Source organism: Halichondria panicea, chromosome 9 (assembly GCF_963675165.1).
Source record: "Halichondria panicea chromosome 9, odHalPani1.1, whole genome shotgun sequence".
NCBI lineage: Eukaryota > Metazoa > Porifera > Demospongiae > Suberitida > Halichondriidae > Halichondria > Halichondria panicea.
This window is the reverse complement of record NC_087385.1, coordinates 5,089,136-5,117,038: the sequence shown is the minus strand read 5'-3', so window position 1 is coordinate 5,117,038 and position 27,903 is coordinate 5,089,136. Positions and strand designations below refer to the sequence as shown.

At 43.3% G+C, this 27,903-nt stretch overlaps 2 protein-coding genes across 2 annotated transcripts in view; one reads left to right on the top strand and one right to left on the bottom strand.

The window, feature by feature from the left end:
- Positions 1-27,609, bottom strand: part of LOC135341431 (spectrin beta chain, non-erythrocytic 1-like) — a 36,948-nt gene extending 9,339 nt beyond the window's left edge. The window contains exons 1-46 of the mRNA XM_064537986.1: positions 27,290-27,609; positions 26,561-26,731; positions 26,179-26,277; positions 25,865-25,947; positions 25,647-25,727; positions 25,203-25,318; positions 24,881-24,973; positions 24,372-24,579; positions 23,984-24,101; positions 23,684-23,923; positions 23,303-23,524; positions 22,980-23,113; positions 22,689-22,803; positions 22,265-22,424; positions 21,831-22,009; positions 21,565-21,660; positions 21,261-21,380; positions 21,097-21,153; positions 20,893-21,021; positions 20,789-20,835; positions 20,280-20,479; positions 19,975-20,153; positions 19,774-19,845; positions 19,454-19,644; positions 14,656-14,782; positions 14,350-14,415; positions 14,088-14,246; positions 13,855-13,982; positions 13,483-13,645; positions 12,862-13,079; positions 12,568-12,691; positions 12,231-12,489; positions 11,867-12,149; positions 11,200-11,653; positions 10,842-11,006; positions 5,367-5,549; positions 5,022-5,167; positions 4,024-4,249; positions 3,703-3,882; positions 3,245-3,448; positions 3,004-3,129; positions 2,568-2,696; positions 2,151-2,336; positions 1,715-1,861; positions 337-612; positions 50-283 (exon numbers count right to left, since the gene is read on the bottom strand). Coding sequence (XP_064394056.1) covers positions 50-283; positions 337-612; positions 1,715-1,861; positions 2,151-2,336; positions 2,568-2,696; positions 3,004-3,129; positions 3,245-3,448; positions 3,703-3,882; positions 4,024-4,249; positions 5,022-5,167; positions 5,367-5,549; positions 10,842-11,006; positions 11,200-11,653; positions 11,867-12,149; positions 12,231-12,489; positions 12,568-12,691; positions 12,862-13,079; positions 13,483-13,645; positions 13,855-13,982; positions 14,088-14,246; positions 14,350-14,415; positions 14,656-14,782; positions 19,454-19,644; positions 19,774-19,845; positions 19,975-20,153; positions 20,280-20,479; positions 20,789-20,835; positions 20,893-21,021; positions 21,097-21,153; positions 21,261-21,380; positions 21,565-21,660; positions 21,831-22,009; positions 22,265-22,424; positions 22,689-22,803; positions 22,980-23,113; positions 23,303-23,524; positions 23,684-23,923; positions 23,984-24,101; positions 24,372-24,579; positions 24,881-24,973; positions 25,203-25,318; positions 25,647-25,727; positions 25,865-25,947; positions 26,179-26,277; positions 26,561-26,731; positions 27,290-27,397 — 7,401 coding nt within the window. The 5' untranslated portion in view covers positions 27,398-27,609. The remainder of the gene's footprint in view (positions 1-49; positions 284-336; positions 613-1,714; positions 1,862-2,150; positions 2,337-2,567; positions 2,697-3,003; positions 3,130-3,244; positions 3,449-3,702; positions 3,883-4,023; positions 4,250-5,021; positions 5,168-5,366; positions 5,550-10,841; positions 11,007-11,199; positions 11,654-11,866; positions 12,150-12,230; positions 12,490-12,567; positions 12,692-12,861; positions 13,080-13,482; positions 13,646-13,854; positions 13,983-14,087; positions 14,247-14,349; positions 14,416-14,655; positions 14,783-19,453; positions 19,645-19,773; positions 19,846-19,974; positions 20,154-20,279; positions 20,480-20,788; positions 20,836-20,892; positions 21,022-21,096; positions 21,154-21,260; positions 21,381-21,564; positions 21,661-21,830; positions 22,010-22,264; positions 22,425-22,688; positions 22,804-22,979; positions 23,114-23,302; positions 23,525-23,683; positions 23,924-23,983; positions 24,102-24,371; positions 24,580-24,880; positions 24,974-25,202; positions 25,319-25,646; positions 25,728-25,864; positions 25,948-26,178; positions 26,278-26,560; positions 26,732-27,289) is intronic.
- LOC135341433 (uncharacterized) lies at positions 14,948-18,784 on the top strand. The gene has a single exon (XM_064537988.1). It carries the CDS (start codon positions 14,956-14,958, stop codon positions 18,547-18,549), a length of 3,594 nt encoding a protein of 1,197 aa, XP_064394058.1. The 5' UTR covers positions 14,948-14,955; the 3' UTR covers positions 18,550-18,784.
- Positions 27,610-27,903: the final 294 nt, after the last annotated feature.

The window sequence follows — 27,903 nt, the reverse complement described above, 5'->3', positions numbered from 1 at the left end:
GATTGTTAGGGGATGTGAGCGTCAAAAAGGTACCTTGCATGTGACTTACTTTTTCGCTCATCCTCTCATTAGTCTCAGACGCATCACGCACAAACTTGTGCACTTGCTCTGCCCCTTTCAATGACTCCCTTCGCTCGTTCACCAGGGAATTGAGCTCCGCCCACTTCCTCTTTAAGGATTCCTGATGCTCTTGGATGATGTGTGCCCCACTGTGCCCGTCATGAATGAGAGACTTGGCCACACCCACTACCTCGTCAAGACGACTCTTGTCAACAGTCAGTTCCTGTGAGTGTGTACATGTAAGTTTGAGCGTGGGTCTGAGAATTATTCAATCACCTTTCTGAAGTCGTCAAACTTTCTGATGAGCACTTGGCAATGTTCCAAATCCCTTCCAGTTTCATGACTAGTTGCCACGGCAACTCGGTCTCGTATCAGACTTTGTACTCCGTCGATTTTTCTATTGAACTGTACAAGAGAAAGAGCTTGTTGTAGTCCCACCCCCTTACGCTCGGTGGCCTCACGAAGCTCTTCCCACTTCAGGAAGAGCTCTTCTATCCTCGCTCCGATGTCATCAGAGGCGTAGTGATTCTGCTCCAAGAGACCCTCTCCAGTCTGTGGGGGAGGAGGGTTAATACTTGTCGCTATGTACGCACCGTATTACTTCCAAAAAGAAAACAACGTCTTGTTTGTACGTGCATGGTTTGATCAACCCCAAATACGATTGATGGTTTGAGGTACTCTTTCAGCTGCTATTAACAATAAAAGCACCGCAGGTGCTGATGCCTCGGTGGAGATGCCAAAGTTACATAACATAAAGCTACTAATAGCATGCAGTCCACACAATCATGCATGCAAACTCAAAGAGTGGGTAATGATCGACCATTATTGTTCTTCAAAACGATCGATGCCAAAAGTTAAAGTCTAAAATTAATGGCTGCCGTCTGCAGAGCCTTGCAGCTCTCTTCTCACTCTTGCAGCTACCAATAGCTAGCGTTCTAGTGCAGAGCTAACTACTAAGTAGAGTAGCAACATTCGATAAACAAGTTTGGCCACATACTGTTCTGAAAAGGCTGCAATGGCATTCCAAGTAAGCAAAACTAGGCATAACTCGAAAACGAAGCATTATTTTGCAAATCCACGAATTAAAATCCAAGTAAACATGACTAGAAGAAGCCTATAGAAACTCTTACTTGCACTTGATTCATCCTTGAGCAGCTGTAGCAGTCTACACAGACACACAGACACAGACACACAAACACACTACCGTATACCTCGCTTGCGCATGCGCACCGAGGCATAATTTATTACGTGGATCCAATACGATTTTATGACTTTATGAAAGCTTAGAAAGATACATTTCAAATAGTGTTACCAAAGTTCAGATTTGAGAGACAAAAGTAATTGTCGATTTGGACATTTATAAACCCATGGTGCAAGGCTAAAAAATGACTAGTTATGGCCCTGACAAAATTTTGGATTTAAACACATCATTTGAAAGGTCTCTTTCGAAGCTTTCATAAAATTAATCATAAACTGGCTGTTGAAAGATGTTCAACTACACCCCCCCCCCCCCCCCGTTTTATCAATGACATTATTTCCTTTTTTTCTTCAAAAGTGTGAATTTTTCTTACATATTGATACCACACGATACGAGTGTATTACTCCATGCACATTAATGCCATTCCAAATCTGATAATGATTTCATGATAATCACCTGAGCAATGTTCTGGATCCTTTGCTGGTTTGCGTTGACTTCAGCCTCACACTCCTGGTGTTTCTGCAGCTTGTTCTCGAGGTTTGTTGGGTCATGGTAACTACCGTCATTAGCCACCTGTAGCTTTTCCTGGATCCAGCTCTCAGCCTGTGAATGAGGGAGAGGTCAGAGGTCAGTGAAATGTTATACGTAGCTAGTTATAGGCTAGACTACAACCAGGGATGTGCCCACACTGGTCGGTGGTGCTCGGTACTGACTACCTTTAGACCACCATTTAGGCCTATTTTGATTGAGGAATGAAAACAGTACACTTTGAAAATTCTAGGCACATACTGCACAAAAAGGCACGAACAAAAAAGTAATGTGTAAATAATCACATAGTTGCTTCAAAAGAAGTACAGGCCAATAGGGCTATATACTTGCAGAATAAATTCACCTCAGCACAGTCCTGTAAAAACACTGTTAGCCTCCGACAATCTTCCAGTTTGAGACGCCGTTTCACAGCAGATTTCTTGACCTTTGACCTCCGCTCAAGAACAGCAGCTCTCCTCTTCCGTATCTCCACTGCCTCGTAGTGACCCTCAGAAGAGAGTCGGTCTGCAAACTCTGTCATGGCTGAGACCTACAAGTGAACGGGTGTGTGTATGTAAGTAGAGTATTTAGTTAGCTCCGTCGAGCTCAAGGCATGCATGTATTGCCTGGGGCCATTTAAATATGGCACACCGTAGATTTTGTTTGAGAGCATTTAAATGGACTTGGGAATGTACGTTCCTTAGAATAAGCTTATGTACATGATAGCCCCTCAACAAACGCTCACTGAATGACATCATGCATCCACTGTATACGTGTTCACCTTTTCCTCCTGAGACTGCATCAGACGCTCGAATGCCTCGTGTTTTTTGAGGAGGGCGTCACACTCGTCCACACTCTCCCCCAGCTTATCCCCTGACAGCTGGACCTCCTGCGCACTGCTCATCGCATCCTGTGAGCATGAAAGGGGGAGGGACAATGAAACAAAAAGCGATGTAAATTTATGCTGCTAATAAGTGGAGAACAACACGTACAGTACTGCAGCTACAAACACTTGTATGGTTGCTGCTCACACAGCTACTACCAAGGGCGTATACAGAGAAGAGGGCAGTATAGACACACAGGAATCAGTATATACTCCGCTGTTACAATGGGAATATGATAAAAGAGCAAAAATCTTAACATACCACTTTAAGCCATACATGCATGTACATAAACTAATACATCCAGTCTACATGTATGCTTCTTCTTCTACGTACCACAATCTTGGCATCCCTGAGGAATAGCTGCAGCTGCAACATTTGGTCCAGTCGCTGTCTCTGCTCCTCCCACACCTCTTGCAGATGACTGCTCTCCTTCTTTAGGTCTGACAGACTGCCACGAATCTGTCGGTATTGTGACAATCCAGTAAATAGCATTGGTGTAGTATATAATTATTGCTAAATGTACATTGTATTTAAAATGTTACTATGAGAATCTTTTTGATGTACAAGTGCTTACCTCAGTACTAGCATAGTGGCCTTGCTGAGTCAGTTTTCGTCCAGCCTTGGTAACTGAGGTAACAGACTCTTCCCTTGCATCAATTTCTGCTCGTCGCTCATTGTGCTTAGTCAGCAGTTCCTCCACACCACTCACACTCCTCCCCGCCTCCACGGCACGGAGCACACCCCCCATGTCTCTCATCCATGACACAAGATCACGAACCTGCAGGGGAAAGTGGTACATGTAGTAGCACTCAGGTAATGAATACGATTAGAAACAATGAAGGCAACTTTGCGCAAGGATGCTGTGTCTCGAGAGCTACAAAATGTAGTGCATTTCCAGCAGGATCTAGTGAGTGTTGTGTTGGTAATGTACTATTCACTTGTTTTAACTTAATGAGGGTGACTCGATCGAGTTACATTAGAGGGTGACTCGATCGAGTTACATTACAGTATATATATGTGATGCACACTAACCGATCCGAGGAACTTCTGTAGATCCAGTGCTGCCCTGAGCTTCCTTTTCCGTGCCCCCGCGGAGGTCTGTAGGGAGTCCCATGCACTCTGCACCCCCTCCATGCTGTTGGTGATGACAGCTGCATTAGCACCGGGATAGCTGGTTGCCAGGCGCAGTGACTCATTGCTCAACTCGCGCACCTGAGTGTGTGGAAGGGGAGTGGGTGTTTGTTTTTATGTATGCACTCGTGATAAATGATTCGCTGTGTCAGCAGTTTATAATACATTTTTTGTGCACTCATTAGATACTGAATTACATATATGTAACCACACCACACACACCTTGTTTCCAATGGCAGCAATCTCTCGTTCAAATGCCTCGTGCTTCCGCTGTAGCACCTGTACGGCTGCAATACTCCGCCCCAATTCTTGGGGTATAGAGTTCTCCTTAGTGATGACACGACCTTTGACCTCTTTAGCATCTCTGTTAAACTTGTGTATCTCGTGAGCAGCTGCTAGTTTCTTGTTGCGAGCCTGCATAAGGTCCTGGAGCAGGTTCCACCCAGCCCTGCAGAGAAATGTATGTCATATATATAGTGGTATTGAATATGAATGCAGAGTAGACATTTATTACCCATACACACTATTGTATTAGCACCAGGATTAGCGTGGCCTGCAAGAACCTGGCCTAAGTGTTTAGTGGTCTGCTCAAAATTGCAGTAGGGAGACACTTGGGGTTGACCTTCGCACACAGTGCACCTGTCATTCTGAGATCTGAGCTAAAAACAAGGAAAGCTGTGCAAGGGGGAGCATGAATCACCCAGTCAATATCATGAACCATGAAGAGCAAAAGTAATTCATTAACGCACAAATTATATCAGCATCATGATAGTCGCCAGCAGCAACCTGACTAAGAGTATAGGGTTACATGAAATGGTCTGCCCACAATCGTCAGTTGTGAGGGGGGACACTTGAGTTGACCTTTGGAATGAGAAAAGAAGCTGCAAGTGGCACACAGTGCACCTGTCATGCGAGATCTGAGCTATAAACAAGGAAAGCTGTGCAAGGGGGAGCACAAGGATCATGCATCAAAGGGGTAGGAATCACCCAATCAATATACTTATCAATATCAAAGGAAGATACAAGTTACATGTAAGTAGGATCGAGGGGGGAGCACAAGAATCATGCGTTATGAATCACCCAATCAATATCTTATACCACAAAGTCATGGAAGTGTAACCCAAAACGCAAAGCTTCGGGTTCCAGTCAAACTTCTGTCATCAAAAATTTACTTACAGGCTAACGATAGCAACATGCAGCTCCATGCATGTACCGCTCACCTGACAGCGTCTTGTTTTTCCTTGATAAGAACGGTGTCCGAGTGTCCTTCTGCCACTAGCTTCCTTGCCAGTGTGTTGACAGCAGAGTAGCGCTCTGTGCTCGCACTGATCTCATGCTGAAAGTCCTCAAACTTCTTCTGCAGAACCTGAATAGAGATAGTTACTTTTTGCAGCATGTTAATTGGTACGTACATGTGATAAAAATTAATAATGAATTAATCTCTATAACAACGCTTGGATGTATATGAAAGCGGATGTATATGCAGTATACATGAAAACCACCGCTAATTTCTGTGAGGAAGAGGGGCCAGTTTGAGTGCTTGCTAATAAAAGCAAGTAACTTACCAGCAGGTGTTCATAGTCCTTGCCGTAGTCATCAGACGAGGCCACACCCTCTTTATCAGCGAGCCAGGACAGAACCTCCTCCACGTCCTGCAGATACTGGTGAAGCTTGATGGACTCTTCCAGTTTAGAGCGGCGGGCAGCTGTGAGGGTTTGGAGACCAGCCAGCTGCTCGTTGAGCTGGGCCTGTGTGTGTATGTGGGGGGGGGGGGGGGGAGTGAATTAAGAGCAAATGCAATAACATACAGCACATTGCTCAAGTGTTGCAATAACCACAAGGAGAGGGAGTGTACCTACGATTCATAACATGTGGTCAAGTAGTAATTGCAAGTGCAACCTTATACGTGCGTGTGATTGCCAATATAAAGTCGAGGGACACTTCACAAATACAACAATTATGGCTACCTCTAAACAAGCAGGCTATGTGTTCTGCTCAAAGGAAGAAGAAGAATATGATACTCAATATAGCAGCTGTGAGTGCACGTCGAACATGTTTAAGTGTATATTTCCAGCTTTAATACGCTGCCATAAGAAAGTTCAAGCCTGTCAATGGACTGGACCACTTCAAGACCTCGATGCCCACACTTGTTACTATGTCGATGTGGAATGCCCCAAAAGCTGCGCGGAGAATGTTCAGAAACGAAATGTGGAAACATGCACCAAAGAGTGTCCGAAAAGAGACAACCAGTGCCTAAACTACGAAACCTTTTGTGGAGCTTTTCAGCATTTGACCGATAACCAGGACTATTCCCATGGGTGTCTAGGTAACTGTGAAGCCACTATCGAACAAGACGTCCAAAAAACTATGATGTCGTACAGGGGTCTAGTGAGCAAAAAGTCCCATGTGAGTTAAGTTGTACTGTTTGTGAGGCTGCTACTCTGAGAATAAGCCAAGAGCAGAAACAAACATTGGAAACGAAATTTGAAAGTCTGAAGCAAGAATTTCAAGAACATGTTAAGGTGAAAATTCAAGAATTGGTACCAGTCAAAATGAAGCATAAAGATGATTCAAAACAAGAGACAGACATACAGCACCAAAAACTTGAGGAAAGTCTCAAAGCCAAAGACGAACAGATTACAGATCTTAAGAAAAAAATTACAGATGTCGAAAACAAGCACAAATTGGATGCACAAGAGGTCAGTAAACCAAAAACTCGTAAGAAATCTCGTACATATACTCTAGACAACTATAAAAAGTGCAAGAAAGAAAAAAAATAAAAAGGGGTACTCATTAAATTTCTCTAAAGACCCTGCATATCCTGATCTTTCCCTCTGGATATATCCGAATGGAACAAAAGAAGGAACTGACACTCATCTGTCACTCACGGTATCCCTACCACCAGACAAAGACCAGTCTGACCATCTCGCCACCATAATTATCACTGTAGAGCTATTGAATTAGCACGGAGACAAAAACCACGTTACGGTGATGAAAAAAGAATTAGTAGATCTCAGGCTTGGGTTTTTGGAAAAAGACATGGCAGATATCAAATTTATCTCCCTACCTGATTTGGAATTGAATGACAAACAAACACAGTACTTAAAAATTGATGGTAGACTCAAATTCAGAATCAGTGCAGAAGTACATCAAAGCCATCACAGCAAAAAACTTGATTCGAGTCCTAACTCTTGAATGTACAAACAGCAAAATTATCAATTTATTTTTTGGAAAATTGATTCCTTACAGTTTATACAACACATAGAATTAACATTGATGACAACAGTACATTGTATGACGATACATACAGATGGCAGCAATTATAGATTATGACATGGTTAAAAATTAATGCTAAATTTCCAGTAAGGAAAGAAAGTACATAATTTACAATGTGGAAACCCAGTAGTCTATTAGATATTTATGCATGTACATGCATGCACATGGTATGATATGAATAACCATAAAAGCTGGGAGTAGAAGCATTATAATCTTAGTCTCCGTCAACCACCAATGAAAATATGGAAGACATTAATTGGGGCGAGCGAAGCAAGTCCCTACCTAGTGGTCAACATTGCACCTGTGTGTATGTCATGGACGGTCACGATATTTGTTTTTTGTACCTATGACCTTTTACCAACTTTTACGTGAATTACTGCGTGCGTATGGGCACAACAGCTAACTACACTCAGCAACGAAGCTCAGACAAGACGCAGAGACTCTTGAGGCCACAGGCATGCGCACGCCTGCAGCAGGTCAGAGAAGCTCAGATGGGGACCTAGCTTCTGAGCCTGAGGTCACAGCAGTTATACTTGCTATATGTTTGATCAAGAATATGGGTCACTAAATGCTTGCCTACTTGCGTCAGCATGATTTTGTGTCTAAACCTGCTAGCTCAACAGGAACAACACAGAGACTAGACACTATACGGCAAGTCAGAGCAGCTCAAGAGACTTCTGCACTGTAAAAAAATAAAAGTGTGCAATGACCCCTTTTAGTGTGCTTTTTTTACAGTGTGAGGTCACACAGGCAAGCTTACAACAGGACAGAGCAGCTTATACGTTCCAACGATTGTTTGCGGTTAGCCTTGTCCAGCAAGAAACATATTTACAGTATACTGTGCTGATAATATCTCCTTGCTCCTAACCTTGCTCCTCCTCACGTTAGTTTGTACAGCCAGCTCTTTCCCCATGCTGTGTTAATGTTGAACTTTCACTCGTAGATATAGTATATGTTTCACTCTAAGCTATCTCATCGTTGGATGCAACTTCGGGGTATAGAGCAGTTCAAAAAAGGCTGCCTTGTTAGATAAGCTGGAATCTATCATCCTGCATGCATGCTGATTCCTGGGCCCATGCAGGCTGGAGCTATCACCATTGTAAAGCAGGCAATAGCCTAAAAACAATTTGTCAGTGCAACTGCATGGGCCACCATGCATCATGGTGCAATTACACTTACTATGAACTTAAACGCTTTTGCTTGCCCCATGGCACCTTGTGTCACCCTAGTTATGTTTATAGAGTCTATATACTCAGTGAGTAGTAGACCACAAAAATAGTAGTCACTACAGGCAAGAGTGCATAAGAAGAGAAGAGTGTCGAACTTCTACACAAACGCTGTGAAAGTAACATGACTCGCACGTGATAAAGTTGTAAACTTACTAGTAATCTCCTACTATAAATGTTAACCGTGATGTTTTTAGGAGTGTGGTAATCGAACAATTCTAGCTAGTTGTTCGCGTTCAACGTTCAGAGCTTGTGGAGCTGCTCACTGCACAATGATATTCACTGCACAATGATATATAGGATACGATCTCTTCACAAAAATCATCTAAATAGATACAATAATTATAGTCGAGTGGATCCTCTTCCCTTGCACTCTTTATTCACTATTAACAACTTCTGTGCGTTGCGTAATTATGTGCAAACGTCATCAATTGCAAGTTGCTCACGTGCAATTGACAGGATGTCACGTTACTTTGTGCACAGTGTTTGTGTAGAAGTATCAATAGTTCGACACTCTTCTCTTCTTATGCACTCTTGCTACAGGCATGTGAAGGGCTGAGAGCCCACTTATAATTATAAGGTCATGACCTTGTGAATGCAATGCATGTGACTACAAGCATAACTAAGATGGCTACCGTAACAACCCAAACCGCAAGCCGATCGATCAGCTACGAGTGTAAGTTTATAGATCGATTTCAAAACTTTATTCTAGATCTGTACAGCTGTGCAAATATGTAGCTATAGGAAAGGCAACACTATACGACTTGCTGTGGAAAGACTTGATGCAAATAATGTATCGTGTCTATCATCCAAGAGGAAAAGCTTTGCCCCAGCTGCCAAGATATACTGCTACTTCAGTGCAATATTCCAAGCTATATATATATATATCCTCGCTCTAAGAGTTCATTGTTGGAAGGGTCAAACAATTGATGAAGAAGTCTGGTTACAGCCATGCACCTCACATGGAAGATTTATTAATATGTGTTTCCAGGTATGATACCAAGAACAGCAGAAAAGAATTATATACGAGAAAAAGATAGATAAAAATTGCAGCAACAAGCCCTTTGAAGAACATCATCATACGACAACAATCTACGTTTGGAAGTCAGTGCAACCCCATATAAAATCACCCTTCAGTTTTATAACGAGCAATCCAAAACATACTGAAGCTAGAAAAGGCACAACAAAGGAATTGGAATTGAGGTAGAACTTGACAAGAGCAGTATCCACCACCCTATAGTTTCGTTACCCTAACGATCACCGTAGAGATACTAAAGCAGCATAGAGACCAAGATCACATACACAAAAGTGCTCAAATTTTCAAATCACACGGCACTACATACGTATAGGATATACCACACCTAAGAGGAGGATATGCACCCATATATCCTCCGCTACCGTGGTTACTCCGAGGCGGAGCCGAGGGGTATGTAACCACGGTAGCGGAGGATATATAGGGTGCATATCCTCCGAGTAGGTGTGGCATATCTGACTTATACCACGTGACCGCAGCACTATAAAAGGACCTCCCCCTAGCAACAATTCAATCACGATGCAGACTGCAAAAAAGAACAAGACTATGCCGGATTTTGCAGCCGTCAAAGAGCTAGTTGAGCAACATGTTGACTCCTACAGATGCTCAAGAGCTTCCTTGGTCCAAGCGTTGACCATTCGACGACCCTTACTGGAGTTGCAAGCTCTTCTTGGATAAAATGTATCTAAACCGCGCCCATGGACCCATGGAAGCTTAGCCATCTTGTTGGAGAGCACCTTTCGTGTTTCTGCCGTCGCTTTGAATCTTAGTACCGTCAAGCATGGCTCTTTTCTCTTTGCTTACTTTCTTGAACAAATGAAAAACAACTTGAAAAACTGTGCATGCCTGGGGCTGTATGCTAATATTCTATATATCCTACAGCTGTTGACCAATGAGATCAATTTGTGGTGACGTAAATGTGGTATAAATCTAGGTTGTTTAGCGGCGACGCTGCTAACATTTAAAGAGACAACATACGTTTCTTTCACTTCAAATCACACAGCACTATATAGCTACTACACAAGTTTTGTAACGGCAGTGCTGCTAAAAGACAACATACATTTTCTTTCATACGAGAAAATAACCCGCTATACGGTATATCAACCATTTACTAAATAGTACAGTGAAACACTATGTACTCAAGACCACCTACGTGAAAGTGGTCACTGCTCCAGGTTCATAATAAGAGCCATACAAACTACCGTACGTATGTCGGGTTTCGAATTCATTTGCAAATGACACTGTTAGTGTACAAGCCTTATTGCGTTTCTAACTGCGAATTTTATGCGCATGCATGCTCACTCTTTGTGTGTCTTTCGTTTACAAAATATGTGAAAACTCGCAGTTCACAATTGAAAGAGCTTCGCATTTGTAACCAGATATACGGTATTTACCTTTATCTAAAGAACATAATCATGTAGTTAATAGAGCACTTTCAGGAGGTCATAGGTGATTGAGATACTGACACCTAGCCTGTTACGTACTTGTATCTGTACTATGTGTACCTGTCTTGCAGTGATGTTAGATGAGTCAAAGTGATCCCCTGAGACCAGACTCTCAGCTTGCTTTTGAAGGGCTGTCACGACAGACTGGTAGCTCCCAACCTCCTCCTCTAGACCACCGTGTTTCTTGAGGGCCTTCACTGCTGCGTCCTCATCACGGCCGTAGTCCTGTAATGGAGGGCGTGGCAGTAGTGTGGGGTGTATAGGTACATTGTGTGTGTTGATGCATAGCAATGAACACGCGTGGTGTGCATAGTTTGAGACAAGTGAGGATGAGCGTTTTGCTACTGTGATAACAAAGGATGCTAATAAATAAAAGTGTACGCAATTGAGGGGAAAGTTAAAGTGACAACAAACACACCTGATTAGCGGCAATACCAGCCTTGTCGTTCATCCAAACGTCAGCTTCAGTGGCATCCTGATAATAGCTCTGAGCCTTGAGAGCATCGACCAGCTTGTGCGTACGTTGCCCGGACAACAATTGCAATTGCCTCCATTTGTGGTTCACATCAGTTGTCTGCTCAGAGATTACATCACTGGCAAAATGTCCGCTATCTAGGAGCCCTTCAGATGAAGTACTTATAGAGTCTATGTTGGACTGATAGCTAGATATTTCATTTAGTACGGCCTGGTGCTTCTTTTGGAGGTTTTGTACACCTAACAAAGATTTGCCGTAATCTGCTGACTCAGCTAGCGGTCGGTGCTCTTTTATCCATTGGAGCACATCCTCAACGTCGCGTAGAAACTGTTGAAGCTTGAGAGAGTCTTCCAGCTGTTGTTTGCGATCTTCAGTGGGCTCGACCAGAGAAGAAAACCTAACACCATTAAATAACATATTGATGACATCGATCACTAATTAAAGACTCACAGAAACTTGCTCAAGGCACAGCTAAGATATAAATATCCATTGTTGTATTGTTATAAATTACGCTATGCTATAGGGAGAGTTATGTGTGCTAGCAGTTAATGTAAACAATCATGCTAGGAGCAATTCACTCGTGTACTAAGTGTCTCCCTATGGCACTCACTTCTTGTTCAGTTCGTCACTCTTCTTCCGTACAGTGCTGGCATCAAAGTGCTGACTCAGCACCAGCTGCTTGCCGGTATCCTTCAGTCCGCCCACCTTCTCCGTGTGCAATGCCAGGTCTGCCTCCAACTGGGCGTGATTTTTGAGCAGGAATCGCACCTCTTGAAGGTCTCGTCCGATATCCTCATTGCCTAGCAATGCCTCAGCCTCTCTGGCCCATGTGAGCTCTTCCTCGGCAGCTCTGAGGAACTGGTGCAAGTCCCAGGCATCCTTGAGACGACCTCCTGTACAGGTGTGAGGGTGGGGTCAATGCCAATAACTTCAAAATAGTCATAATCTTTACAAGAATGTTTAAATCCACCCACCTTTCTCTGCAGAGGCTGTGGTCAGTTTCTTCCAGTCTTGTGTGAGCGTGCCTACCCTCTCCCGCACACCCTCACTCATGTAGTTGTCCCCGGAAATAAGCTCGGAGCCCTTTGTACACACACCGTCCACCCTCCCCTTGTTGGCAGCCAGCTCTGCCTCGAATGCCTGGTGTTTCTGCAGCTTGGTCTGGAGGTTGGTCGGGTCACGATAGCTCTCGTCACAAGCTGTCTTCAGCTTCTCATTGATCCACGCATTCACCTAGAGATAAAATTAATAGAGAGCATAATATCTCAAAAAAGGAAAATACAGGTACGTACTGTAATTGTACAACAGTACCTCATCAGCATCTCGACTGAACTGTTGCCATGCCAACGATGCTTGGAGCTCATTGGTTCTCTGCTGTTCAAGAGATTTAACCCTTTGCCTCCTCTGAACGACAGCCTCTCGTCTTTGTGAAATACTAGAGAAAAGAAGACATCATGCGTAATAAAATATATAGGTACCACATCCTATATATATATATAATATACTAGATTTCAAAATCCTAGACAGTGAACACTCTCACACATCACACACTCATACAGTGTCACACATCACACACACGCCCTCACACAACACACAGCCTCACACCTGTCAGCATCGTAGTGTACGGCGTGGACGAGTCGATTGGCCATTTCACTGAGTGTCCTCACACGGTCATCAACGGCAGAGCTCTTGCGCATGAACTCGTTGTGCTTAGTCAGCAGTTCCTCCACATTGTCCACTGAGGTTCCAAGGTCCGTGTTGCCTAGGAATGCCTCCTGAGCACTGATGGAGGAGTCCACCTGTTCTGCATCTCTTAGGAACAGCTGCACATTTTAGAGGGTTGAGTAAAGGTACAATGTACATGAGGGGTTGGGAAAATAGTAAAAAATGTCAGCTAGAAGCACAAGTTAGATCTACTGGTACTTTTTAAAGAGAAGCAAATAACTAACATCACAATACACCTATTATATACCATATAGCACGAAATTTTCGAGGCACTTAAATTTCGTGGAATGGCCTCTAAAAGTATTTTGTTGAATCAATTTCATGGGTTAACTGCTTACCGGAAGTCACGCCTTAATCTTTGTACATTATAGCAGAAAAAACTTTGTATCGTGTAGGATTGCTAACCCACGAAAACAGCGAAAATTAAGCCCCTCGAAAATTTCGCGCTATATACGATAGGTCATGACATGTACAATGTTTGTGTACACACAAACAATTTACCTGTAATTCTGAGCACTGTTTGAGCTCCTTGCTCCTGCGCTCCCAGGCCTCGCGCAGTGCCTCCCGTTGAGTGGTCACGCCCCTCATCCTCTCCTCCACCCGATCAGTGTGCGATCCAGGACGACTGGACACACGCTTGCCCAGAGAGAGCAGCTGCTCAAATCTATGCAGATGAATACAATAACGACTAGAGGTAGTAAACAGTAGCCATTACATCACATGAATCGGCTCAACAGTGACACTATATACGTACATGTAATATACAAAGGAGGCTTATGATTGAATACTAACTAGTGGGTTACTTGAAGTGGAACGGGTACAAACTCAATTGGATTACTTCACAATTACATGTGCATAATAATTATCACATACTTCTCCTCCTTTGTGTCAATCTCAGCCTTGAGCTCTGAATGTTGGGTGACCATAAGCTCCGCCCCCTGTACATCACGAGCCAGGTCCTCAGAGAACATCACAGTCACCGTCTCTGACGACCACTTCAACTGTATAGAGTGTGTGCGTGAGGGTGTGTGTGTGTGTGTGAGGGAGTGTACTCTGTGTGCTGTACGAGTGTGGGAGGTATGTACGTATGTTGACAGTGTGCTAACCAAGTCCTGAGAGTCGGCGAGGAAAGTCTGCAGTTGGTGGGCATGGTCTAGAGTTGTTTTCCTCTCGTTGGCTTTCACTTTCAGTTTTTCCCAGAGTGTAGCAATCTCGTTCTGACGACCATCAACTGCTCGACCCTCTTGTGGGTTCCTAGACACCACCTGTGAAACATCACAAGACCAATTGTAATGTCAGACTATGCATAATTCTGTACAGTAATGTAGTTAAGTGAGTACTGTAACATGTAATGTAACATGCACTCACCTTGCGAGCCATGCTGCGCAGTTTGCTGAGTCTCTCCTCCACTGGGGCAAGCTCTCTCTCCAGAGCCTATGGTGGTAGACGTGGGGGGAGGGACGGATTAGTCACAGTTATTATCAATAAGTACATGTACATTTATTGCTATATGAAAAGGATTGAGATAGCCTACATGTATATATCATGTAGGCTATCTCATTGCAGCCTTGCTATAGTCCTCTAATATACGTATCTGAGATTATACACACAGCAACAGTTCAACATACACTAATGTTTCACACTCTCCCCACACACACCACACCCCCTCCACACCTGATGTCTCCTCTGTAGCGCCTGTACTGAGGAAAGGTCTCTACCAGTATCGTCAGAGGACAGGGCCTGGTCTTTCTCGTTAATCCAAGCCTGAGTCTCGTCACACAGCTGGTGGAACTGGAGCAAGCTGCAGGGGGAGGAGGAACAATGAATATGTAATTCATCTTAAATTGCATATATAGGAACTGAAAGACAGTATAACTTGTTCTTGTTTGTTTTTTTACGAACATTCCCTTTTTTGTATTTAGGGGCAGCAACTTTATTTCATATCTACAGTTCTACTAATGTACTTTTGTAACAATGTTTCTGGCCTTGCTTATTATCTACGTATTTATACCAAGTATTCATCCTGCTAGTACAGTTATAGATGAAGCTAGTAGCAGTGGAACGTACTATGTTAGAACAGAGGACACAAACTCTTCCTGCCCTGTTACTAACGATGCCACTCATTGTCAAACACTTGGCTACTACGCTGAAAACAAAAGCTTTGAGAATAATCGCACCTTTGTCTTTCTAAGTGGAACACACACGCTAACTCAAGAAGTGATTGTTGAAGGAAAAGAAAGACTATCATTATTGGGTACTCAGAAGGTCTGCCGGATAATTTGTACCGATTCTTCCGCTGGCTTTGCATTTTTTGACACTGTTCATTTGCAAATCAGCAACCTAGAATTCCACAAATGCAGAATACAAAAGCAAGGGAACAATGGAGTAGCCGCTGCTTTGATTATCAAGAACTCCTTCAACACTTTCCTCGATGGATTAGTAGTAACGAACACCAGTGGGGGGAGTGGACTAAGAACATTCAACACTCGAGGCATCCTCTCTATAACAAACTCACTATTTGCTTACAATATGTACGACTCGCACTGGGAGGGTGGAAACGTGAAGATTTTCTTTAGCGCGTGTGATGATTCCACTGAGCCGATGTATGTGCTCATAAAAAACACACAATTTCTCTACGGCTCAGAATATTATAGAGTAATCGAAACCATAGGTGGGGGTGGGTTGACGATAGTTTTCAGTTGCTACAATGTTAAAGTGCACATCGAGGACAGTGTACTAAATTACAACTTAGGTTATTTTGGGGCTAATTTAGATCTTATCTTTACACTGTTCACAAACAATTCTGTGACGATGAACAATGTTACGAGTTGCTACGGGTATTCAGAAAGCTCACGAGGTGCTGGACTATTCATCAATATACTGGAAAACATAGGTTATATGGATGAGTTCTCCTGTGATAGACAAAAACACATTGCCGAGGAAAATATTCTCCTCAACTTTACACGCCTTCTTATCCATGGAAACAATGGCTCTGGCTTTAACATGGAGGATCGTAGTTATCCTAATACAGACTGTGTGGCTCAATATGCCTTCATCAAAGATTCTGTTTTTTCTGGGAATACTGGTCCTATGTGGTGGGGGGGCACAGCAGTTCGTTTTGCATTCATTCCAACTTCTCACATCCTCGCTCCATTCAGTTTGATATTTACAACATTCAAGAATTGCAGTTTCCATGGCCATCATACAACAGGGCAACGATTCTACGATGTTTCTGTTCTCTACTTTGAGTTAGTCAAGAAAGTGACAATCGAGGACTGCTCCATAGGTAATAATAGCATGACAGGTATACAGGCATACACGAGTAATATCCACTTTAAAGGAAGCACCATTATTTTTGAAAATACTAACTCGTATGGTGCAGGCTTACTCCTGTTGCAAAATTCATTCATGTTTTTGAGTGAAGGTACACATATTGATTTCTACAACAATCATGCATTGACAGTTGGAGGAGCTCTATTTACTGATTTTGATTTTCAAACACCAACAGAATGCCCTTGTTTTTATCAACTGGATATTTCTGGAGACCATGATAATGACGGTGTTGTTAACTCTATAAAGGTATACTTTCACAACAATACAGCTGGATTTGCAGGCTCAGCAATCTTTGGTGGTGTAGTGAGTGGCTGCCTACCGTACAGACACAGCTCTGTGGGATTCTTCGAGAGTGTTTTCCAGATCCATAACACGGTGGATGATCCATCAGCCATCACTTCAGATCCATATTTTGTCTGTTTCTGTTTTAGAGAGAGTCAACTTCCCAACTGTTCCGTACTTACTTACAATGTCAGTGTGTTTCCTGGTGACAATTTCCAGATCCTAGCTGCCACTGTCGGTAGTAGTGAATCAGGAACAATTCCCGGGGTCGTACATTCTCGTTTCATCACTAACTATCCAAATACCACTTTCGGTTCACTCCAAGGAGCTCAGAACAGTGGAGGAAAATCTTGCACAAATCTGAACTTCACCATTTATTCCTTAGAAAAAAAGATTAGTTTTAGTGTTCTAACTGACAAGTTAGCATTTTTCTCAAGAAGAGTTTTCCAATCACACATTGTTAATGTCTGGCTCCTTGCTTGTCCTCCAGGATTTGAGCTGCACCACTCCGGGGGCCGACCAGAATGTAACTGTGAAAAACAACTTCAAGTTGACAAAAGTATTCGGTGTTTAATAACCAGTCAAGTGATCGTGCCTCCTGTAGGTTCGTGGGTTGGCTACTACAAAAGCTCCAGTATGAGCGGTGCAATTTTCCATCGCTACTGCCCCTATTACTACTGTCATTCTGAACAAACGTACATTTCTCTCAATAATACTAACATGCAATGCTCTTCGAACAGATCTGGGATATTATGCGGTGAGTGTCAAGAAGGCCTCAGTCTTATGCTCGGCAGAAACCAGTGTGCAAAGTGCTCATACGTCAGCTTGTTGTTTATCGTAGTGTTTGCATTTATGGGAGTTGTTCTAGTTGTGTTCTTGTTTGCATTGAGACTTACAGTGTCTGAAGGAACCATCAACGGTTTGATATTCTACGTGAATGTTTTGAAGATGAATCAATCGCTTCTCCTTCCCGGGAACAAGGTGAACTTTCTGAGTGTGTTTATTGCATGGATGAATTTGGATTTGGGAATCGATTTGTGTTTCTACGATGGAATGGACTCGATTTCTAAGACATTCTTACAGTTTGCATTCCCTGCCTACATTTGGCTACTCGTTATTTTGGTGATATTGATGGCAAATAGGTACAGATTTATTGCTAATATAGTTGGTCAGAGAGCAGTGCAAGTGCTGTCCACCTTGTTGCTACTCTCGTACACAAAGCTTCAAAGAGTGATTGTTACAATCATTACCTATACTACTCTGGTATATCCCGATAGCTCTGTACAAACAGTTTGGTTGTTTGATGGGAACATACGCTACCTACAGGGAAAGCACATTTCTCTGCTTACAGCTGGGATAGTTTGCTTTCTATTGTTTATCTTTCCATATACAGTTCTTCTAACATGCTTCAAATACATACAGGCACACTCGGACAAGAAGCTGCTGTCTTGGATAAACAGACTAAAACCTGTCATTGATGCATATGCAGGCCCTTATAAAGACAACCTTCGATTCTGGACTGGATTTTTGCTTCTTTCTCGAACAGTACTTCTTTTTGCTCTCACTCTAAACCAGACGGCTTCACCAGACTACAACCTGTATGCAGCTGTACTAGTAGCTATCATCTTGCTTATGATAGTGAGCTCAGTTGGTGGTATTTACAAATATTGGCTATACAACCTTCTCGAGTCTTCCTCCTACTTCAACACAGCTGCAGTGGCTTTATCCCTGCTCTATAGCAAGCACAATCAGTACGCTATTCTGAATGCTTCAATGGGGGTTTCATTTTCGATTTTCCTGGTAGTTGTTCTCATTCATTTATTTAAGTACACCCCACTAAAAGGGTTCTTGAATTGTATTCGGAACAGACGTAACAATGAGAGAGTGAATTATAATGAACAAAATGAAGAAGACCTACTGTTTGAGAGACATGAGGATGATGGTGCTATATAGCTAGCCTAGTACTGGAAGACACTGTGGCTTCAATATAAACACTGGTAGCTACGTATGTAGTAAAGTACATACAGATATTACTGTTTTGAGGTATAGATTCAGAGTATATTTTTAACAAAGTTCGATCAGTACATTTTAGTTACAGACAGAAACACTTGAGAACACATTTGTATCATGTAACAACTTAACCTTGTCCACAGGCACATTTTTTCTTAGAACTGAACTGAAAATACTACATGGTATTGATTGTATGGGTGTGCAGTGAGTGGCGGATGCAGGATTTCAGAAAGGGGGGGTCCAGAGCGAGCCGAAATGTTAGCCATGCCCCCTTTGGGGGTCATAATCAATTGCCACAACCACAGAGCATGCGCATACACTTAATGCTGCTTCAGCAATTCTTTATAAAATTATAGCTGACTTACTGAGTAGAAGCAGACTTAGCTAGATTATCTAGCCTATACAGTACTACAGCTACTCAACTAGCCTAGTCACTAGGCTAGTGTAGGTATAGCACCTATTATTACAGTCAGACAAGGAGTAGGACTAGATCTATAAGGTGAGTCATACATTAAGCCTTCTAAAGTTAACTTCAAAAGGGGGGGTCAAGGGACCCCATGGACCCCTCCTCTGGATCCGCCACTGGTGTGGTCTAACCACACATAAAGCACAGACCTTGCACATTTGTGTCTGGTACAGGTATAATCGCGAAAACCATGCCAGATACAAAACTCTGGCTGGGGACAAGGCTTAAGTTATGATTAATTATTACACGAATGTATCTGATTACACGCAATCAAACAAACTTGTACTATATAATGTGCCGGAACATTACATTCAAAATGGGTACTGATCAACCAACTGTAGCTGTCTATTATAATGATTATTACCACATACTATGGCTCACCTCTGTGCATTGGCAAGGTTCTCGTCTTTGTCGACCTTCAATTTTTGTATCCTCTGCCAGTTGTCATTCAGCTGCTGCTGTCGTGAGCGTATCTTGTGGGAATGGGTGTGGCCAGACTTGGACATCTTGTCTGCCTCCTCGTTCAACCCCTTCACACGAGCACTCATAGCCGTCAGGTCCGTCACAAAGGTCTACAGAAGGCTCAACATAGTAATGTGTCTATTATATAGCTTAACATCTATATTACACATACTTATCCTGCAGTTACTATAGTTACTAGTTACTAGCTAGTGGTGAACATAAAAAGATTGCATGCTTACATCAAATTTTTTCTGCATAGATTCCACTTTTTCCTTGGCAGATCCTTTCTCTTCAGTCTTCATGATGGCCTCCTGTACAAAAAAACAACACACTATAACCTTGGCTCTACAGACACATCATGAAGGGGGCTATATATACTTGAGCAGCAATTTGGCATCTGGCATCGGCGCATAGTTAACACTTCCGGTCACCACACCCACCTTTTCTCGTATCCACACCTCTACCTCATCACACTCTCGGATCAGTCCAAACAGTCTTATGGCTTCTTCCAGATACTTGCGTCGAAGCTCTGCCCCCTGAACAAGTCTGTCGTATGCAGTGTTGATGGCCTGTTGCCTGGTAGCCACTGTGCTGCTGTCCGAGCGACCACCACCATACACTGTGACAAGGTGGGATGTGCATACTAATAATCAAAATTTACACAGTCCCTTTAAGGCTAAACAAAACTCCTCATTTAAAAAACGGTCAGTATACAACATGTGTGTGTGATGGATGTAGCACTCACGTGTGTTTGACCTCCGACCTAGCACAGACTTTGACCCCGTACGAGAGGCACGAGCAACCTTTCTCTTTTCTATCTTCTTCTTTACGACCTTCACAGGGACGCTGACCATCTCCTTCTTCTTTGTTGCTTTCTTCACCTTGGCTGGCTCAATATCCCGCACGTAGTTGGCTGGTACGAAACCTTCCTGCCCATTAGTCCTCCTGATCAGGGGGGGGGGGGATGGGTGTATATATTTGTGAACTAGCTATCTTAGCGGACGAGTCTATAGCTATGATTATATCCAGACACTCTAACAATATCATTTGAGAAACTGCTGAGCCGTGCGTATATTACGTGCATCACACGCCAGGATGCGATAGTTAGCTCGAACATAAGACACACAAACTGCATGCATGAATGCCTAGGCTATCTTCCTACACTTTCAAGGAATAGACAAGAAAAATAGCAATTACCTATAGGTACAGGCACATAAGCATGCTTCAGTGCATGTCTATACACATTCGACTCACTTCACTTGCCACCAGTCCTTGTTTGCTTTGGACAGTAAAATGAACACCTACAAAACACATATAGATGCATGCACGGATATAACCAGTTGACCACTCCCACTCACCTCCCCTTTCTCAAAGCCCATTCCTTGTCCCTGATAGCGATACGCAGATTTGACTTGTTGGACTGTTACCTCGGTAACGACCTCTCGCTCAACTTCCTTCACTTGGATCTCTTCCTCTTCTACGTCCACCTAAGGTCAAAGGTCAATATTCTCATGAGTGATCTGAAATTATTGGAAGCATGCTAGATAGAGAATATGACTCACTTCAACCTCTTCTTCGTCCATGTCATCCTCCATCGGGGTCAGAGCTCCAAGGCGGTCCTATGATGGTAGAGACACAAGGGTTAACATACAAAGTACCTCAAGTATATAAGCAGTATATTTTACATTGACACAGACGTTTAAGAACGTGAATAAAAGAAACTTACAAATCTTCCACTAGAACTGGAGCCCTGGATGACCTTTGAACTCATTGCCTTGAGACGATCGATCTCAGCACTGTAAACCTTGATCTCTGCCTCCGTCTTCTCGTGACTATTGAGGAGGCTCTAAAGAGTTAAAAAAGAAGGTAGGCATGTTGGAGAGATTGATAGTAGATTACAGGAAACTATTTGTACATGATCGATCGAATAAACATTTCACTTGTCAACTAGTGCCTCGAGAAGTACCTTGAGCCAAGACCATGCATAGAATGGTATTATAGTATATAAAAAGATTCCTGATAATTCTCACCTTGGCAGAGGGTTCATCTCTTCCCGTGTCTTTGCTGGTCACCAAAGAATCCTTCTCCTTCATCCACGAGTCTGCGGCACTCGCGTCAGAGTAGTACTGGGGGGGGGGGGGGGGGGATCATGTAGTTGAAATATTGGAGAGGGTTATACTAGCTGATCTGAGTTGATTACAGTATACATGTACATATAATTCTATCTGAAATTGAAGCAAGCATATTCCAGCTCCTACTCATAATTATAGATCCAACTGCAGGGTACAATCATTACCTGCTGCAGTTGTTCCGCTTCTTCCAGTCGTGACTTTCTACCTGAAGCCATATCGTTGAGCTTCTTCCAGCGCTCTTGCAGCATGCTCACCCGATGTCCAATTACCTTGCTGGAAAGGTTTCCATGGGAACCAAGCCTCTCTCCCGTTTTACATAGTGACTGGAAGTGTGGTTGTCGACCTGGAGGCAATAGACAGAGTAAAACTACATTTTACCATCACCCTACTGGCTGTATTATGATCGAAGGATCCTCCACCATTGAAAATGAATACTGCACAATAGTGGTGTACGTAGCACTCCACTGTCCATTTCAAACCTTAATTCCACTGTTAGTAATTAACCATTAAATTTTTTTTGTGTGTACACAATTAAATGACGACGAAAATGTTTGCATTAATCTAAATGTTCGCAGAAGGCATCTAATAAATGGCCTACCTTGTATCTCTGCCTCCAGCAGCTGGTGTTTTTGCTGTAGTTTTACCACGCCTTTTACATCTCGGCCATAATCTGCTGATGAGGCAAGCGGCTCTTTCTCCCGAATCCACGACTCCTCTTCATCAACTTGGAGGAAGAACTCCTGCACCCGGAGCGACTCCTGCATTGGAGGCGGAGGGGTGTGTGTGAGGGGTGGCGGATGGAGGGGGTGAATGGGTACAATGTTTAGGTGCATCAATGCTTCTATGTATCTCCAATATGATTACCTTTTCACCGAAAGCTGACCTACTTAAGATATAAACCAACGTTCCCGAAAATTGGCTCCTTTGACGTATGTGTATATTGTTGTTATAATCAGTAACAAATTCCCTTGCTTATTAGTAGCTATAATAATTAAAGGGGCACTAATGATTCACCCACTCACCTGCAGTTTGCTGTGACGTGTCTTGGCTAGTGTGGATAGTCTCTGGAAGGTGCGGTCTAACTCACTGCTCTTATCCTGGATCTTACTACTGTCAGGGTGGGATTCATCCACAAATCTGGACACAATATGTGCGTGTGTGGAGGTGGAGGGTGAACTGGTAGTGATGATTACTATACATACCAGTTTTCATGAGGGAAGCTTTTTGTACATAACTAACCTTAAGTACTAGAAGAGAGCTTATTCAGCCTACCACAAACACATGCATGTACAGTATCATGAGTGTGAAATTACCTGACAGCCTGTTTCTTTAGCACTGCAACTCTGTCTCCCAGAGAGCTGAGGTCAGCAGCTTGGAGGTTGTGTTTCTGCAGTAGGTCTTGAACTCCCAGCAGGTGCTTCCCATAGTCTTCAGAGCGGAGGGAGGACTGCAAGGGTGGGAGGGCATGACAGAGATAAGATATTAATAGCAGAAATGTACAGCCTTGTGCTCATCAGTAATCACATATCCCAAATGATACTTGTAATACATGTAGCTTCTATATTTGCTGCAGACCAAATACACAAGCAGTGAACGCTCCGCTATCTCCCCTCCCCCCCCCACACACAACATTCACCTCTAGCTGTCTCATATCCGTTAAGCAGTCCTCCATCTCAGAGAACACGGACATGAGGTCATGGTAACGCGAGAGGGTCCCACGCAACTCATCCAATATTTTCTGGAGCTCTGTCCACTTCTTGTTGATGACAGCACATCTATCGGCAATGGGCGTGGCATTGTGGTACCTCTCATTGGTCAGTTCCTGTGAGATCCCACGCACCATCTGAATACGGGGTTCCTGAGTTGAAAGGGGATGGTTCTATAATCAACTTGGATACAAATTTGTACAGTGCTGGTCATACATTAATGTGCATTAGGTAACGTTCACATTAACTATATACACATACACATTTTTCACACACAACTATAGAATTGACTGGTTGATCACACCCCTCACCCCAGCTTGAATGTCGGCACTGATAGCTTCGTGCCTCTTCAGAGCAGCATCTACAGCGTGCATTCCCTTTCCCTTGTCCAACTCTCCCAGGATGTGTGTCATGTCCCCAAGCCACGCCTCTCGTAGCCCTGCCTTCCGAGTGAACTTGTCGGCCAGCTGCTCCAGTTTCTCTTGTCTCATGAGCTCCTTCCTCAGGGCTGCCTCTCGGCCATGCTCCGCCCCCTCGAGACGAACCCACGCCTTAAGTGCGAAAAATTGAAGATAGTTATACCAATTATTGAAGTACAGGTAGAGTGTTACCTTGTTGATGTCTGATACGAGTTTTCCCTCGGGGGGATACCAGGTCTTCTGTTTGGCTGCTCTCAGTTTAGTCTGAATGTTGAACAGCTGCACCTCCAGGTTACAGCGCTCTGTGTACCTGTAGGTGGTCGCAGGGTCATTTGTACGAGTACATGTACACTAAAGACACAAAGCTGTGGTACTTGCTGATGTACATGTACAATGGTGATATATTTGTCGAGTGGTTCTACATCACAAAATGAACACACTTGCAATTTATGGTATATTATTCGATACAGAAATTACGTAACATAATGGCATTACAACAATTAGTACATGTGCATGTAAAGGACAAAGTGGGCTACTACGGTAACCTAGAATGGCAGTTAATCTACAGCTGCACACTCACTTGGGTGGTTTCTCTTCCGTACGGTAGCTCTTAAACTCTCCCATCAGTTTCTGTACCTCAGGCAGAGTGTTGGGGAACCGTCTGTCTCCAAGACGACCAATGGTGGCCTCAATCCACGCCAGTAGACTGGTGGCCATGGCATCGTAGTCTTGCTTCAGGTTCTCTATGTCCACCATTATCCCAATGATCTTGTTCAGGCGACGCCCACCTGGGGGAGGGAAATTCCCACATGTACACTAGCAAACTAAACAACGATGCTAACTTACAAGTATCAAAAGAGCAGCAAGAAACTAAGGCATGGGAGGGGGTACAAAAGGACTGTATAATTATATGCTCTTAAATTTATAGGTTAAAGTATACGTAGGATCGATACATCAAGTACAGTTTAAGATTTAAAACGGGGGGAAATTGGCCTGCATTTTAAATACTACTAGCAATTATTTCATACAGTCTCGTGGATGTATGCTGATGTACAAAACCGAAAGCAATGGAACAGCTGCAGCACGTACCTGTTTCCTCGGCCTTGATCTTGGAAAAGTAGTGGTAGTAAGAGACCAGGTAGGTCATGATGGACTTGTCATCAGGGCGGGCAACATCAATATCTGCGAAGGGGTGGGGAGGAGGGTCAAGATGCTATGCAAGCAAATCATGAACAAAGCATAATAACCATGCAGGTACAACTAATTTAGAGCTTACAGTTTTTGGGACAAAATGCAAGGCGGCCTAGAACAATGTCATTACACTCAGAGTCACTACTGGTCGTGGCTTAAATGCCACTACTGATATTCTCTTTCCTATAACCGTGACAACGATGTCAGAAGCTAGACTCACCCTCTGCATCCAGTAGACTAGGCAATCCCAGCTCCTTCTCTGCCACGTCAAATGAATTGTTGAGGTTGGTTATGTGCTGGCCTGGCCTCAGTCCGCTGTAGTCTATCAAGTCGGGTCTGTGGGTGTGTCAGTGCGGGAGAGAGGAGAGGTTATAGCCATGGATAACGCCATGTACTCCTGATAATGGTATAAGATTATCACTGTGGGTAGTAGTGTAGCATATTGAGCCTTATCAGCAAAACGCTGGAATTTCTCAGAGCACTGTACTACTTCGATCTATCTAAATTGGTTTAATGCAACCAATGATGGTCCTACATTGTTACAAAACGACATACAATTACGAGTACTTGTGCAGTTCTGACCACTTATATTTACGAGGACATGATACCTACTGTGCTACTGTGTAGCATGCAACAATATAATGTATGTACTAATTGTTCTGACCTGTGTTTGTGGATGAGAGCATTAAAGGCGAGACCGTTTCTCCAGCTGGAGTGGAAATTCTGCACATTTACTCCAGGATAGCTGTCATATGTGTGGGTGGAGTGGGAGTGGGTGTAGTCAAAGTAACGAGGAGTAGGTAAAGAGGAAGTAGGTACACTAAAATAACACATCTTCTGAGAACCACCAACTCTAGACTATCTATCATGTGATGAGCATACCCTGCAGTCTTGCGTTGACACCAGAGCAGGAGAGCCTCTTTCGCTGACTTCATCTCACTGCTCTCATCCTCAAGCTGAATGTCCTGTAACGCACGCAATAATTATATCATACTCTTCTCTGTACTCTAGGCATAATATCAAACTAAGGTGATTTGTGAAATCAGGTTAGGGATCACCAAATCAACAAACGACTGCTACGTTACAGTGCAGCAACCATTCTGGCAGCAATAAACACAATATTCAAGCTGCTTAATAATTTTTGAATGAACATAGCAATGGGGGTGCCTTTTTCTGGTTATACTGTTGAGACATACTTGTATCTGAAAGCGAAGGATGACAGTCCAGATGAGGCCGAGAATGAGTCGAGAGTTGCCGTCCACTATGTCCTCAGCGCCAATGTTCTCAAGGTTCACCTAGAGGGAAGGGTCCAGGAGAGTGCATGGGATCGATAAGGAAATCAGTAAAGAATTTGTGGTGAGGTTAGGGATAGTAGGGAATAAAGGGGGGAGTGAGTGGGGAAGAAAAGATGGAGTGTCATACAAGTCACAGTAATGTCCATTAATAGGCCTTTCGAAGTAATACTCAAAACCATTAATAATTATTTACATTTGCCTAGCAATTGTAAGTAAGGACAGAGAAAGCCTGGTACATGTGCAACACTGTACGGAGGATGCCATGTGAGTATGGAAGACTCACCTTCTTCTCCTGCAAGAAGTGCAGGGCCTTCCCCACGTTCTCAATCTTGTTGATCCTGAGTCTCCCTCGTCCAATAGACCCGATCCTCTCCCCAGAGATAATCTCCAGGAGACGGATGAGCAGACGCCCATCGCTGAGGTCGGCAAATAGGTCGTTGACGTGGAGACCAGACTGTGTGTGTATATATGGGGTGGGAGCTAAGGTTAACACACAGGTAAAATGTATTGTATAGTCACATTATTTCCTAGCCATATTGATTGGCTGCTACAATTCACGAGCAATTGATACATTATGATCACAGTGAATTCAAATAGGCGGGTCAACTTGTTACTGAACAAGAAAACTTGATCGTATCGTTTTTTGAGAAGCTGACCTAGACGAAACCTTTTAGGAGTGGTTTACTGGAAGGCATACAATACATAGCATGACGAAGTCGTAATCAGCAAACGTTTTACTCTATGAGTATTACATATTATACGGTATCCATGCACAAGCAAGATAATGGTTATGCTTTTCATAGAAGGCATGATATCTAAAATATCAATGTAACAGCCACATCTAGTGATAGTGTAGCTAGTAGTACAGGTCCTGGCCAAAATTTAATGACTAAATGTATACTGCCTTTGATCGAACGTAAATTTTCAGTGAATGGAATTACCCAATCAAACTTTGAATGTTCAAAGGGGCCAACCAATCCTATTTTATGATCTGAGCTCAAAATGTGCTTACCTTGTCAAGAAAAGAGTTCATCCATTTTGTAAATGTCTTCTTTTGAATGCTCTCTCGCTCATCCTGGAGCTTCTTTATCCTTCCCTGCTCAAAACCCCCCAGAGACATTCTTTTACAGGCAGTCAGACACACCCCCTTCTGTAAAAAAAACCAGTTGGAAGACTGCACTATTGGGCTTCTAGCAAAGGAGCACAAAGGTATAATACTAGTCTGCCAGAATCAAACTCTAAGCACTTAGTCCTTTACTGGCTAGCAGCTACTTCAACACAATAACTACTCCACAAAATGGGCGAATATTAGCTGCAATCCTGTGTTACAGAGAGGGGTGGGGCTCAAGCCTATTTGACATGCGCAGAATATGCCACATGGACCACCACACACAACACTTACGTACGTTTACATGGGGGCCATGCAACCATCGTGCTGACTATCCAGCAATTTCCTCTCCTGTGTAGAAAGCCTCTATCCGATCCTCAGGCTGCTGGCTGGGTAAGTGCTTCTGCATCATGTGCATGGTTGTGTTGTTCAGAAAAACACATTGACTATTAATTAATTAATAGCCACTCCTCTGAGCCTGAGCCTGAGCCTAATACAAACTGCGCATGCGCAGTAAC

Coding starts and splice junctions, on each gene's coding strand:
- LOC135341433 (XM_064537988.1), top strand. CDS start 14,956: ATGTTTCTGGCCTTGCTTATTATCTACGTATTTATACCAAGTATTCAT.